Here is a 16,297-nt window from a genome sequence, read left to right on the forward strand (position 1 = left end):
AAACTAAATGTAATACCTAAATATATGCTAAAATCAATATAAAAAATTACCAGTCTAATAAATGTGTAAGAAAAAGAAAAGAATTTGCTGAAAAGTTTAGGGTATAACAAAAAATCAAAGTTGCATATTGTAAAAGAAATTTGGTAAATATTGAATTATATAATACACATCTTCACTTAGTAAAAATTTTTGGAAATTTTATATTTGATTTAATTAAGACTAATATGGATGTGTATAAATACAAACTTGATTTCAAATATAAAAAGATTGATAATTTGATAAAAACAAAGAATAATTATAATAATAAAAATCATAATTATGTTAATAAAGAATATAATTACAATAAGGTTTTGGGTTATTACACAAATCAAGGAGGTTTGCTGGGGAGTAATGATTATGATAATCTGCTATTCAGGGATATAGGTGAACTCAGACTCCTTTACTGATACTTGTCTTGATCTGATAAATTTAACAAATGTTGTCCTTGATAATAACAAACAGTCTATTTTAGCTAATGCGTTTAAATTTAATCTGATTAATAATGATATTATTAAGAATATTTTAGTGGACTCTGAAATAAATATCAATAAAGTAAATTTTTTAATGATAAAGAAATTTATGTAACGCCATTAGTAATAAAATTCACGAAATCAAATATAAAAATTTAACTTACAAACCTGTTTTTAAAAAAGAATTAATATACGGTTTGAAAAATGAATTAAATAACAATAATAGTATCATTATAAAATCAGGTAAATCAAACACGCCTGTCATCATGTACTCTGGAAAGTATAAAAATTTGATGGAACAATATGGAGTAGAAAATAATTTTAAAGAAATAAATGACCCCACTAAAAAATTTTTAAGAATAACTTAAAGTATAATAACAAAATACCGCAGTATTTTTAATTATGGTAATAATTTAACATATCACCCTAGATTGTACCCTTTTGAACCAAATGCAATTTTCAACGTACAATTTTAATTTTAATGTGTAATCTGCAATGAAAGATTTGAAAAATTATAGAGCAACTGATGATGCGAGGTACTTGCGAAAGTGCTCTTACTTGGATTATGGAATAAGGTAGCTATCATCCTATTTTATTTTATTCATTCTGTACCTGGGTTGATCAGATTAATATAATTTGTATAGTGCCGAGGAATATGATTCCCGAAAGGGTCGATTTTAGAAAACTAATGTATGTGTGTGTGTGTGTGCCCGCGCATATGTAGTATCTGTTGACCATTGATTTTGACGGTAAATCATTATTCCAGTTTTACAGGTCAGGTAGAAAAACATGAATTATTTTATGATTTGTAATAATATTTTTAGATCTCATCATATTCACATCCTTAATGATAAGTTATTTACTATATTGGAAGGTAGCTAACTTTAAATGAGAACTATTTTATTTAGTAAAATGCCCCCTTTCATAGGCAATGAATAAATCAGTTAATTTATATTCATGATGTACTATTTTTAACTTTATGTTAATTCAGAATGTAAACTGTAAATAGTTCAATCTACTCTAAAACAATTAGTATTTTTTTAGGAGTTTCATATTTAAATTATTGAAGAAAATGATTATTTTGAGAATAGGTGAACCTATATTCTTTTGTTTGTTTTTTTTACTACTGTTAAGATTAAAATAACCACTTGAAACATAGATACATGCTGCAAATAAAAATGAATAAATCCATTTAATCTGGAAATTGCATTTTCAGTGGGCAATTCATTTAAAAAAATAAATGGTGCGTCTGTTTATTAGATAATAGCATACAAAGATTTTTATAAAACACTATAAAAGCTATGAAAATTGCTTAAAATTATTGAATTATATAAATGTTACAAATGCGAAGTTACTTGCAGTTTTATTCTTACCCAGATATTGTTTTTATTTTCAAATGCTTCTTTATAGTGTATTCACTGATGTGGTCATTAGCTCTACTAATTTCTAGTAGCAAGAGGAGAGCTTCATCCATCCTGTTTAAACTTTCATAATTTACTGGAAAAAAGATTATTTACTTCAGCATCAGCCATTAATTACTTTAAATTTACTTTGGTTTACAGTTTTTAGTTAGCTACTCCCAGAGTAATTTATGGTATTAGAGAACCATCAGGGTATAAGGTTCCCCATTTTTACTGTTTATTCTAAGACTTAAACGTATTTTTTTTTTTTGTCGTATATGATAAACTATATTATGTTGAAAAATACTGCATAAACTATATTATGTTGAAAAATACTGCTATGATTATAATATAAATAACTGATAAGTAATTATTTATGATACAATTTTTTCAGTTCCAAAGAATTATCGAGCACCAAAATTTTTGGAGAGTTTACGAGCGGTTCTTACAGAAGAAGGTCTTGTATCATTTGAATGTAAAGTTGTTGGTTATCCAACCCCTCATTTACAGTGGTTTAAAGATGGTCAAGAATTGAAACCTGGTGATGTGTACCAATTGACCGGCACAAACTCATTAGGTATTTTGTACGATCTTGTTTTAAATAATTTGTAAATTAACAACATTAGGTGTTAAAAAAGGTAGCATTTTTTTTAGAGTCATATGTTAAATTTGTTTAATAATATGTGTAACAAAAGCATCAAACTAAAATATGTGATTTTTCTCACATTTAAGATTTGTTCTAGAATTCATGAACTGAAATATTGTGTTCTCTTTTCTCTTCATCATTAAGTGACAGCTCTATTGATTAGTCAATGTATTAATTAAACTGGTTAGGTGAGAGGCGAGTGGTTAGCTGTTGACTGCTGATTAGCGTTATTCCAATTACTGTGGTAAAGGATTGAAATTCAATTCTAATTAAAACTAATAATAATATTTCAGTGGAATTAGTTATTAGTTATATTAAACACCACTGGTATGGTGTAGTTTACTGGTATTGATGTGATACAAAACTGTTAATTTTCTGTAACAAATGAAATAATATTTACTATAAATAAACGCTTGTTCTTTATTAATTTGTCATAACTATTACTCTTCACACTTTCTTTAATGATACTGAAGTAATTGAAAGTGTTATGATATATAAAAAATAATTAAATAGTTTAATATAAATTTGGTTCTGTTTGTCATTAAGAATGAATAGTTTCGTTTAATTTTCTCTGCAGACAATCATGGAGAACACATTTGGTGTACTTCTATAATTGGGTTTCAATTAATACTACTGACTCAGTATTGCAGCTGAATTTGGATAATACCAAAATTAAAGTTGTAATTAGGTCTATGACGTGTTGTAAAGTAGTTTATATCAATTAAAAGCGTACTAGTTATTTTTTATGAGAAATGTGATATCACAAAAATCTTATTTTTTATGATTGGCTGTTCCTTTTGCTCTATAATTTATTTACTTTCTGGTTCATTTATATTTGAACTGAAAATCTTAGTTTATCGTTTCATGTTATCGGTTATGAAATTAGCAGATCAGAATTTCTGTGTAGATCTTCAATTTTTATTCATAAAGTCTCTGAAGAAGAGAAAAATGTGAAAAAGTGGATTAATTTGAGTTGAACTCCACTGGACCCTCTTTCCCTTTTAGGTGTAAATTGTCAAGATAATATTTTTTATACAAAATTAATTATTTATTAGTTAAAAATAATCAAAAATTTTGTTTGCGGTATCAGTTTTCTCTAACGTAAATAATTTTTTTTACATCCAGGTTCATATTGTTGTATTGCTCGTAATTGTATGGGTGAAGCAAAAAGTACAGCCGAACTAACTGTTGAAGATATACAGAGTCAATTGACTGAAGAGGAAAGACTGCAACTCGCCGATAGGATAAGCTCTGGTGTTGATCAAAAACAACCTCCTCGGTTTTTGATCGGATTAAAGAGTTCTCAGGCCGCTATCAATGAACCTTTTAGGTTTACAATTCAAGGTATAATGTTACAAAGTGTTGGTGTTTTATGTGTACTTTAAATAATGTAGATGATTACATGGTTTTTATAATTTCCTTATTAAAAATCAGTGATTATATTAATATTAATATATAATTACTGTTTAATGTAATTAATATAGAATGATTACACAGTTTTTATAATTTCCACATTAAAAATCAGTGATTATATTAGCGTTTGAAGAAGGAAGAAGTTTTTTTTACAGTTACAGCATTTTCTGTGCACTCCAACTGATTGACTATCTCTTCTATCAGCTACATTAACTTCCTTTTTTTCATTTACTGTAGAAAACCCATCTATGCCAGATGTTTCTTTTATTCCTTAAAATGCCAGTATCATTTAAGTCGCCTTTTCTCCATCCTGTTAAACATATCTTTGCTTGCCTCTGCAATCTAGAATGTTGAAGTTCAGTTGCATTCAATTTAATTCTTGGCAAGCGTTTAGCAATTCTTCATATATCATTCTATCCATCTCATGCTCTCATCACTTAGGTTGAGATATGTTTGTAGCATGTCAAAGATGTAATAATAAAAAAAAATCTATCATCTTATTCTTCTAAGTGCATTTATGTTTAGTCCTTCTTTTGGATCTGTTGCCCAGAACCGATACTTAACAATATAAAGTATTCCTCTCGTGTACATTTACTATACATCCTTTTGAAGCTTTTAAAGAACTTAATTCTGCTTAATATTGTTTTAATGTTATATTTCTTCATTACCCTGACAGATTATTGCAGTACAGTTAGTATTATTGTTGAGTAGAGGTTTCAAAAGAAGCGATTATAACTTATTTAATATCATTATGTGCTGGAAAAAGATGTTTTGAGTCACACCGACAGACATATTTTATTATGTTATTAAAAAAGTAAATCAATATAATATTTATTTTTAAAATAGAGTTCATATTAGATTTTCTTAATGGTTCATATGTTAATTAAAAAGTATTATATTTGTAATTATTATTTTTTTAAGTTACTGTGAATCCAGAACCCATTGTCACTTGGTACAGAGATGATGAAGAAATTCCAGGATCTGAAAGGTTAACGTTCCTCAAGGAAACACATGGCGTTTGTCATCTTAGCATTACACGTCTTGAATTCAATGACCAAGTATGTATAATGTCCTTTTGTTTTTTTACTTTTATTAATAATTTACTTATTTTCCTTTACTGAGCGTTTGTTGTAGGCTTATTTTATAAAAGCAATAAAATCTTGTAAAGTTTTTCAGAAAGTTAAAACTGGATTTTTGTATCTTCTTACTGATGTTCTTTTACAAATCAATTGATAAAGACATTTACATCCCTATTAAAAAGCTATGAATTAAAAAAAAATGAAATTTTTTTTTTATAAGCTTGTTTTCAACGAAACGTGACTGAATTAGAGACTTTAATAGTGCAAAAATATATTCAAAGTTATTTGTTTAAAGATACACAATAAATGTCATTAAAAACGATAAAAAAATGACGTTTACAGCTAATAATTTCTGTATAATGTTATATAGAAATCATTATTTTTTAATGAATATTTTAAAAAAGTAACAAACAAAAATGCATTTAATAAAAATTTTAGTCATCCATTTGTGTGTTTTTGAACTCTAGGATGAAAGTTTTTGTCATATTTTATCATTCATTGTCATATTATATTTAGTGTTTTTTTGTTTATGTTCTAATTCCCTAGAGTAGAATAGTGTGATTTCTCTCTCAGTCGTGTCAGATTTACTCTATATTATGATTTCTGTAACTATTGGATTATACATTTTTGGATATCATTTATTATGTTTGTTTATTTTTTATTTGAATAATTTACTCTTGAAAATATAATCTGAAAATCTATTTGAAAGTTTTTAAAAGTTTAGTAATTCTGATAATTAAATAATCTTTTAAATCAAATATTCATTTTATTTACAGGCGGAATGGAAGTGTGTGGCTACAAATGATTACGGACAAAGTGTTACATCATGCTTTTTAAAACTAAACATACCAAAACATTTCAAAAAACCTCGATTTCTTGAATGCTTACGAGCTGTACTCTCTGATGAAGGGGCTGTTAATTTAGAATGCAAGGTAATTTTAGTTATAGCTTGGCTTATAGGTTTAAGGTATATCATCTTGGATATAAACTTACCCGGTCTATCTCTTTATGAGGAAATCTCTCTGCAGCTTATTAATCCATTTTCTCTATCCCTCCCTTCCTTAGCCTTCATTGCTGCTTCCTTAGATATGCTCCTTTAGATGGGAATCGTGTTAGTTGCTGCTTCTTTATTGAGGTGTGGTGCAATGGAGATTCTGCTTACAGGTTTGTCTGAAGATTGAATAAAGTACCGAGCTGAATTGCCTGGCAGAAAAAGTTAGAAAAATAACTTTTTTTTCTATATGAATAAATCTGCAAAAATTAAACGCATGTGTTATTAATTACTTTATCCTTTTCTGATTGATTTATTGTTCTCATATTGCAAAATGAAGATTGCTAAACATTTTTAGGACTTTCTTTAATTTATATTTTTTTTGCCACTTAAACACCATTTGTATTACCTTATTCCGAGATCTGTTTTGTAGATTTATACCACATTCCATCATCTAATTTAAAGGCACTGTTGTCTGTCCATCTAAAAGAAAAGAAGACCTAGTCTATCCAGTAGAAACTAATACAGCAAAGGGTTTTTTTGGTAAAACATTCTTCTTCCAGCTATATATATATATATATATATATATATATATATATATATATTTTCTCCTGGTAATTCTGCAAAAAAGAAATAATAATCTTTTTGTAACTAATACCAGGTATAAATAATTAATAAAAGTTATGCTAAACCTTCAAACATATTATAGATATTCAAAGAAGTATTTATTATGTACTGATTAAGCTATTCAATAATAATTACCAGTAATAGTGGTAGTACTTCAAGTAGTAAACTTTAGTGAATCAAGACCATTTTAAATTATTGTAATTGTCTCTATCTTCATGGCAAATTTTATGAGTGTTTATTTAAAAAGTTTTATGTAATTGTACATGCAGTATTATTTATTCACAAACATTAATATTTGCTCTCTTTTATTTATTTTTTTATGCAAATAGGCCAACTTAGGATCATGCAAATATCACTTCTTTCTAGCCTCTTTTATTTCTTCGGTTCTCATTTTTTCGGCATGGCATTATTTTCCTCATCTGTCCACTTCCTTCCTGTTTTCCATTTTCCTGTCATAAGAACCTTTGCTTTGTAAATTATTCTTTGTAAGTTATTTCTATTGTAACAGTCCACTTCTTTCAAACTGATCGTTAGGAGATCCTCTTCCTATCTGTTTAAGGTAGTTAGACTTACTTTTCATGTTCCACAGCCTATCAAAGAGTTGTTTATTTAGCCTGTCTGGATTCATCCTGATCATATGTCCCAAGAAATTTAACCTTCTCTTCTTACTGCTGTTTCTAGGTTTCTGATTTTGGTAGATCTCTTTGCTAAATTTCATTCTGTATCCTTCCTCTGTTACTCTCGGTCCATGGATGACCCTTAATATGTTTCTTTTGATCCTGAGAAATTTTTTGAGATTGATTAGGTGTCGCATGAAGATTACTGGTCTTACTACAGTTGTATAATGTCTAGTTTTGCGGCCTTAGAGAGACTCTTCTTATTGTAGATGTCTTTGGTACTAAATCTAAGATTCTCCAGTTTTGATGTTCTATTTCAGTTGATTTTTTTTTTACCTATTCCTGTCCTGCTTATAATCTCCCCCAAGTGTTTAAAGTGGTTGGTGACTTTTATCTTTCTGTATTCAGTCTCTGTTGGCTTTTGTGTGAATGATTTTATGTTGTCATGATTTCTGTTTTGATAAAGGATACCTGTAGTCCTGCTTTCTGGCTGTTTCTGTTAAATGTTCTGTTTGTGTGTGCTAGTGTGTCTTCTTTTGATTCAGCCAAAAGAGCCAGGTCATTGGCAAAAGCTAGGCATCTTATTTTGACGTTTCAATTTTTTGATCCAATCTTTGCACGCTCATCATTCATCTGCCAAAAGGTTTTCATTATTTTAACCAAAACCAAGTTAAACAAGATTGGTGATAGTCCATCACCCTGTCTCAACCTTGTTTTGACTGGAAAAGGTTTGCTTATTTCTCCCATAAACTTTAGAGACTGTGTTTGTGAGAGTGAGTTTAATGAGGTTTAAAGCTTTCTAGTCAACACCGTATTTTCGCAAAGTTTGGAAAAGCGTCTCTCTGGGTACAGAATCATAAGCGTTCTGGAAGTACATGAAAGATACAAAAATGGGTTTGTTCCTGGACATGCAATATTTTAAAATCAATTCCAGACTTTGTATATGTCCAGAACATGATTATCTTTTTGAAAGCCTTTTTGGTATTTCCCTATTTTATGATCTATTTGGGTTTTCAAATCTATTCAATAGTATCTTCGACAGTATTTTATAAGTTACTGGTAACAATGAAATATCTTTATAGCTGTTGACATCTGTCTTAGAGTTTATCTTATGCAGTGGGTGTGTTAGGGCTACCTTTCCTTTTTCCCGAATTTCTTCCTTCTCCCAAATTTTCTGAAACATTTCTCCAGTCTTTTGTACAAACTATTTATCAACCAACTTCCACAACTCCATGACCACTTCATCTTCTCCGGAAGCTTTATTATTTTTGATTTTTGATGGTTTCCAGTATTTTTTGTTAGGTAGGAGGGCTAGATTCTGGGTTTTGTGGTTCATCCTCTTGGAACTCTAGTTTTATTGAAGGTGTTTCACAGTTGAGATTCTTGAAATATTCTGCCAGTATTTTGCAATTCTCTTTATTATTCAATGCTAAAGTGTCATCTTTCCTCTTGAAGCATAGGCTAGGAGTTGAGTTCATACTCAACTGAGTTTTGATTTGAAAGCTTTGTAAAGGCTTCTTGTATTATTTCGTTTATAGTTCTCTTCCATTTTGACCCGATTCCTAAAAAATCCTCTCCTTTCCGTTCTATACATCTTGTGCTTCTTCCTTAAATTTTGGTATATGGTCAGTTTATCAGTAGATTTATTGGAGTTCCGATTTTCCATTTGTTTGTGTCTTCTTTTGATTGCTTCTTCATACTTTCCATTCCACCAGGGATGTTTCTTCTTAACCCACTGGGTTGGTCTAGTGGTGAATGCGTCTTCCCAAATCAGCTGATTTGGAAGTCGAGAGTTCCAGCGTCCTAGTAAAGGCAGTTATTTTTACACGGATTTGAATACTAGATTGTGGGTAGCGGTGTTCTTTGATGACTGGGTTTCAATTAACCGCACATCTCAGGAATGGTCGAATTGAGAAGGTACAAGACTACACTTCATTTACACTCATACATATCATCCTCATTTATCCTCTGAAGTATTATCTGAAAGGTAATTACTGGAGGCTAAACAGGAAAAAGAAAGAAAGACATGTTTCTTCTTGATGTTGAGGGGGCGCTAATTTTTGTGCTATTTCTACCAAATTCTTTGTTGTTTCTTCCCAATTTTGTGGTTTCTTTAATTTAGACCTAAATTCTTGAAGTTTCTCTTTTAAAAGTTCTACGTTAACTTTGATGGTTTTTGCTTTCATCCTTTGTTCTCTTTTGTTTGGGATGGAGTTTATTTTAACCTGGGAAAGATAATGATCAGGTGTCACATTTATTCCTTTCTTAATTTTAACATTTTGGATTTCTTTAGTGTCTTCTAGGTATTGCCACATGATCCAATTGAAATTCACCCAACAATGGAATTGGGGATATCTAGTTCTTTTTCTTGCTTGGTTTTGTTTTGAAATTTACGGACATTATTGTCAAATCTAATTGTTGGCATAGCTTCACCAGCCTTTCTCCATTCTTGTTCGTCCTTCTGTATGCTGGATATCTCCCTGTTATGGCTGAGAATTTCCCTTCATTCCCTAGTTTTGCATTTAGTCCTCCATAAGAATTCTGACATTATTCTTAGAGATCTTGAGTATCTCATTTTCTAGCACATTCCAGAACTCTTCCTTTTTTCAGTATTTAACCAGTTATCTACATTTATTGGAGCATGACAGTTAATCAGCATGTACCTTTCATTATGAGATAGTTAGTAAGGATAACCTCGGATTTGTACTTTTGAAATCTGTCACTGTAGCTGTTCCCAACTGTGAAACATTCTTCATAACTCGCTTCCCTGCTTTACCCTTGAAGATTTTAAATCCATCCGAATCGAAGGTGTCTTTGTCTAGAAACTTCATTTCTTGCAAAGCTAGTAATGTAATTCCAAGTTTGTTCAGTTAAGTTGTTAGTCATCTCAGTTTTCCAGCTTGGATCGGTAAATTAATGATTAAGTTTCAAAGAAATTCTTTTTGCTGTTTTTAAATTTTGAAAGGTTCTTGTGGTACTTTGATTCACCATCTAGCTTCAAATAGTCAGGCACCCTGGAATCCGATCCCGATTTTTTCTTCAGGGTAGTTACATTCATAAGAAATCATATTCCATGATATTAATATTTTGGTGGTTGGACAGAGTTCAAAGTTCTACAACTAGGGTTGTTAGCCCTAGAGGATTTCGTTTTAGTTCACTTAATCCTACCCTTTATTGGATCAAGCTATCCAGCCGCACCATTGTGGAGACACGCAACTTCAACACATTATTTTAGAATCTAAAATAGGGTAGTAAAGAAAGGGTGTTCTTGAAGTTGCCGAAACTATAACAGTCTTTGCTCGCCTTTATTTTATCTTCAGATTTTTTTTGTCGTAAACATTTGATTTTAATGAATTTTATTGCTATAAAGCTAAATACTGTCCAGATACAATTTTTTATTGAAGCTTATGTTACAATTTTTTAATTAGTTTAGTTAACTGTCCTTGAAAGCCAGTGGTTTTTATAATGTTTTCCTTAAATTTGAATTCTGAGCATGTTTATAAAATTTTTTCCATTATCTGTAAGTAAATTTTATTTATTTATTTTTTTCTGCAATTATGTAAGCTCATATAGAAAAATTTGTCATGAAGAATGGTCTTCTGTCAGTTGTGATTAGGACATAACAGTCACTCACGAGTACCTGATGTCAGCAGGACACACACCACTGTGTGCATGATGCAACTGCCGCATGATGCCACATACTTCTGGATTGCATATATTATGTGGTGTTGCATCGTAAATTTAAATTACAGAGAAACATTTGCCGAATTCTGGGCAACAATAAGGGAGTTTTAGACTAGGTGTTGCTATTTTTACGAAATGATAATATTTTACATAAAATTTTAATTTGTGGTACATATTTTTTATTATAGTGCTGAAGAATTAAATAACGTATTTGTTTTTCTTTTCATTTAATTATTATGATTTTTTATATTTTTTTATTCTGTATCCGAGAAGGGATCTTTTATATTCCTCTTGGACTTTATTAAATTTATTGATGTTTGTGTAAGTTTATATGTTTTTTTTTTACTTTGTTTCCTTTTAAATAAATTTTACCTTATTAAGGGTCCCATTGTGATATTGTGCATTTTTTAGTGATATTAGTTTTAAGTTTTAAACTTAGACTCTGATAAGTGTGTGGTGTTAGACTTCAACCCGTGATGTTCCACCATGTCTGAAGAAGGTGTTCATCTTGAGACAAAAGTACAAAAAAGCTTTCTATTTCCAATTCTCATCTCACAAGCTTAGCCTTGTAGTAAACAAATTAAACTTTATCCAAGAATTCAAAACTGCATTAAAACCACAAAGGAGATAATCATATTTTTTGTGAGTCCGTCTTATGACACAAGCTTATTGCTAGCATTCCTAAATTGTGTGAAGAAACTAGGTGTTCAGACAAATAAAAGAGCATCTTTGTTTATAAGGATATTATTCTTGATATTTTTAATCCATTAGAGACCTTAGCTGAAGTGGAAAATGCAGCAACAAGAAAAAATGTTTATCAAATGCATGCAGCGACATGCAGATCTTCATTTGTAACCGACCGGTTTGGTCTTAGTGGTGAATGCATCTTCCCAAATCAGCTGATTTGGAAGTTGAGCATTCCAGTGTTCAAAACCTAGTAAAGGCAGTTACTTTTATGTGGATTTGAATACTCGATCGTGGATACCAGTGTTCTTTGGTGGTTGTGTTTCAATTAATCACATATCTCAGGAAGGTTGAATTGAGACTATACAAGATTACACTTCATTTACACTCATACATATCATCCTCAAAGGTAATACCTGAATGGTAATTCCTGGAGGCTAAACAGGAAAGAGAAAGAAAACATCTTTATTAGTGTTAGTAGCATTAATTGCTAAGTATTCCACTATATTGGAACGCATTGCAAATCCACTTCAATTGAAGTTACTTGACATAATCAAAACCAACTACTACAATCAGACTATTCTTGACATGCTAAGTTCATCAGAAAGATGCGGAGAATATCACGAATGCTGTTTTAAAAGAAGCACCACATTGCAATGCATTTGAATGTTGATTTATCTGCTACTCACATTGCTGGCTGACATAAGTATAGAAGCTATCATCCACCCAAAAATACATCCAAATTTTGGAGAAACCTCTAATAATTCCTTACTTGGAATCTATCATATCATTTTTAGAAGTCAGATTTTCTGTGGACAAATCGCCTGCATTTTTGTTGATAAATTTCAATCTGAGCAACATGAGAAATATTTTATTAGAGAAATGCAATGAAAGTATTTCATCATGTGGAACTTTCTACAATTTAGAAGGCATTGAAGGAGGAAGCGAATTGTGGTTTAAAATGTGGATGAGGTATGGGAAGTGCCAGATATAATTGAGGTTTTAAGAAAGTGTGAATCGTGTTTCCCGATTATTAGAAAGGCTCTGCTGATATTGATATTTCACAGTCCTGCAAAACAATTACTAACAAGCATTCATTTAGGTCCGTTTATTGAATTCCATGTTTTAATTCCTTTGTTTTCGCTAACAAGGAGATATTAGTGGAAGCTGTAGTTAGAAAATTTGCATCTAATTCTTGTAAACTATTGTTACTAAATTAGTTTTTTTTAAATAAATATTTTATTCCTCCTTTTGTTATTGTTTAGCACCCTCTCATGGACTACCTTTCCCTCATGAAAAAGTTAAATTCTGTTTTGAGCTGGATACGCCCCTGTGCTCTCAGATGTTCTTAAATTTTTTTTTGTATTAATTTTAGACATGCGCATATAAAATTTGTTGAACTTTTTTGTATCACAGATGATTTTATAAAATTTGAAGATAAAAATGGGTTTTTAAATTATTTTGAATAAATGAACTTTCAAATTCTTTTTTTTTTTTGTATTCTCACCAGTCACTACAGGACCACACTTAATAGTTAATTTCTAGCCAGTCTCCTAACTGTCCTCATATCTCCTAATTCTCCTTCATTTTCAAGATGTGTTGATTCTCCTTTATGACCATTTCGTATTACTACACTCTGTTTCCTTTCTGGATACGTTGACAGTCTTGTTGTACCTTCTTCCTGAATATGTTTCTGTTCTTTATGGTCATACCTTTTATGCATACAATTCTAAGATCTTTGATTTGTCTGAACTGCCTAATGTTACTTTTGTTTCCATTAAAGTTTCCAAAAATCTCTCGGTTTGTATGTTAGGGCTCATACTTGTTAAATGTTAATAAAAGGCTAGTCCTCATTTTTGTATGAAGTCTGTCTATTTTAGAATTCAGATAGAATTCTTTTTTGTGTTTTGAATTTATTTATAATATTATCATTGCTTATGTTGTAGGATTTTGAAAATGTTTTGGTAAATGATAACTTTTATAACAGACAAGTAAAAGAGGAAGTTGAGTAAATATTAATTTTTTTCTGCTTTAAATGTAAATCTGGGGGCACCTGAAAAGCCAATTATATCCTACTGGAAGCTTTTCAATGTTATACATATTTCTCTCCTACTCAACTTTATGTATTTTTAAAAAATATGTTTATTATTTTTGTGGTATTATTATTTACATTTAAGGTAAAATGTAATTTTGTGGATGTCTAAACTGCATTTTGCTGTGTATTAATGATTTTTATATGCTTTATTAACATTAATGTGTACTATAAGATTCTTATTGCAAAATCCAAATCTAATTCTCCCGCTTGCATTTTACCATCTTACCTGGTAGCTTTCAAATACCTTCAATTCTGCTTTAATTTTTCTTAAATCTTTCCATTTGAAATAACCTTTACTCTTTTCACTTAACTTTCTCACTTGTACCTCTTTTTTCCTATTTGATTTTAATTTCACTCATTACAAGTTGTTTGAGCTTTGTTTCCTATTATTGCCTATTCTTTTTTTCTATTGCTACAGTACATAGAGGAAGCGATCAATGAAGTTCTTTCATCTTACCTATCTTAATTTTTTTTATATATTCAGTTAATAACCATATGAAAAGTAATATTGAATACAAATTTTATTGTCGTAGAGGAAATTTGTAGAAAATTTATTTTTCATGGTATAGTCCTGTAATTTTTAAATATTATAAGAAATTTTTAAATCTGTTTTTATTGACTGAATATTTTTGTAAATTTTAGGTGATAGGAGTGCCACAACCGACACTTAAATGGTATAAAGATGGAAGAGAGTTGAAACCAGGTGATATACATAAAATAATATCTGGTGAAGATGGTACCTGTTGTCTTGGTGTTTATACTTGTGAGGCACATAATTGTATGGGAACTGCATCCAGTTCAGCATCACTGCTTGGTTTTGAAGGTGATTTAATATCAATATTAGTTAAATTTTATTCTTTGGTATGATGTTAGGAAATTAATTAATCTATTTAATTGCTATGCATTAAATTAAAATTTATTTAATTGCTGTGCTGCTTTTGGTGAGAATGAACTATTTTTCATGTAGCACAGCAGTTATTTAAATTAATATTTTGGAAATTAATATAAAATACCATTTAAAAGTGAGAATGTATGACAAATTAAATAATATTCACACTAATTTTGTATATACTTATTTTTTCATATTGTAAGAACAGACAGATCTAATTATAGTAACTTTTTTTATATACATGGAAAATGAATTTATTAGTGTAGTGATGTATATAATATCAATTTCCATTATGCCATATGATTGAATCAATTATGATTAGTGAAATTTTTAAAAACGGTTTGAAATTCAATTTTTAGCAAATAAAGTTTTATACGTAAATTTTGTAATTACTTAAAGAAAGAGAAGTTTTGTAACAAACTAGAAGCTAATTACCAGGTGTGTAAATGTGAAACTAGAATATGAAAATAGAAAATACACGTTTGTTGTATGAAAATCATAAAAAATATTTTATTCGAAATTGTCCGTTGTTAGTTATACATTTTTCCTATCTCTCTGATAATTTATGAATGCCACGCCAAAAAAACTGTTACTCATTTGAGGCAAACCAGTCATCTAGTCATTTTTGTACATTTTCATAAGAAGTGAAGCGCTCCTCAGCATGAGCGTGTGTCATCGATCCAAATAAATAGTAGTCTGGTGATTTAATTTAAATAAGCCTGGTGAGTAAGCCGCATTCAAAACTATTTCCCAACTGAACGTCTCAATCGTTTCCTTGACCAGTTTTGTTGTATTGGATGGTGCATTATCATGAAGCAAAATCACTCTATGTTGCCTTTTTGGATATTCTGGTCGTCTTTCATGCAATGCTTGATTGAAATCGATGATTGTTGTCAGTAGCGTTCAGTATTAATGGTTTCGCCAGGTTTTAGCAGCTCATAATAGATCACACCCTTCTGATCCCACCAAACACAGAAGACTGCCTACTTTCCAAAGCGATTTCAGTGGTCTTCAACGTTCTTTGTTTCTCACCTCCAAATCACCTCTTTTGTGTTTTTTAAACCACTCAAAGCACTGTGATTTACCAAGAGCTTCACCATAAGCTTCGACAAGCATTCGATGCGATTCTGCAGCAGTTTTCTTTAAATGGTAATAAAATATCAGTGCTGTCTGCAAATTATAGTTTGTAGGTACAAAACTCGACATGTTCAACGCTAATTAAAACTATGCTGTTGTATAAAACTTGTATTATTGTGAGTTGAAAATCTTTGTCAGCTGTCAAAGAAAGAAAATGGCACCAATGATGCAGTTTGACGGTAACTACATTGACAGCTAGGGCCATCAATGGGCAAATTCCGGTTTCATATTTACACACCTGGTATGAAAAAATGAAAATTTTTACACACTGCTGACTGTTATATTGTTTTAAATATATTAGCGTACTTTATTGTGTTTTTGTCAACTAATTATGCTAATCTCCTATCACTTTAAGATTATATAATTTGAATAATATTTTCCTGTTTATAATATCATGCAGTTCTATTTTTCTTTTTATTGTTAACGCTTTAAAGGCTAGATTTGCCATTTTAGTCTGAAATTAAAATTTTTCTAAGATCTATTTATTTACTTATGTTTTATTTCTCTCTCTATTTATTACACCTTT

The 16,297-nt window shown here is 30.1% G+C and overlaps 1 protein-coding gene across 1 annotated transcript in view; it reads left to right on the plus strand.

Moving 5' to 3' along the window:
• Positions 1-16,297, plus strand: part of Strn-Mlck (Stretchin-Mlck) — a 599,211-nt gene that overhangs the window by 123,166 nt on the left and 459,748 nt on the right. Inside the window, exons 8-12 of the mRNA XM_075373431.1 lie at positions 2,304-2,486; positions 3,681-3,899; positions 4,890-5,026; positions 5,824-5,979; positions 14,388-14,568. Of these exons, the coding sequence (XP_075229546.1) occupies positions 2,304-2,486; positions 3,681-3,899; positions 4,890-5,026; positions 5,824-5,979; positions 14,388-14,568 (876 nt within the window). The remainder of the gene's footprint in view (positions 1-2,303; positions 2,487-3,680; positions 3,900-4,889; positions 5,027-5,823; positions 5,980-14,387; positions 14,569-16,297) is intronic.

This window comes from Lycorma delicatula, chromosome 8, assembly GCF_047948215.1.
Source record: "Lycorma delicatula isolate Av1 chromosome 8, ASM4794821v1, whole genome shotgun sequence".
NCBI classification, from domain to species: Eukaryota; Metazoa; Arthropoda; class Insecta; order Hemiptera; family Fulgoridae; genus Lycorma; species Lycorma delicatula.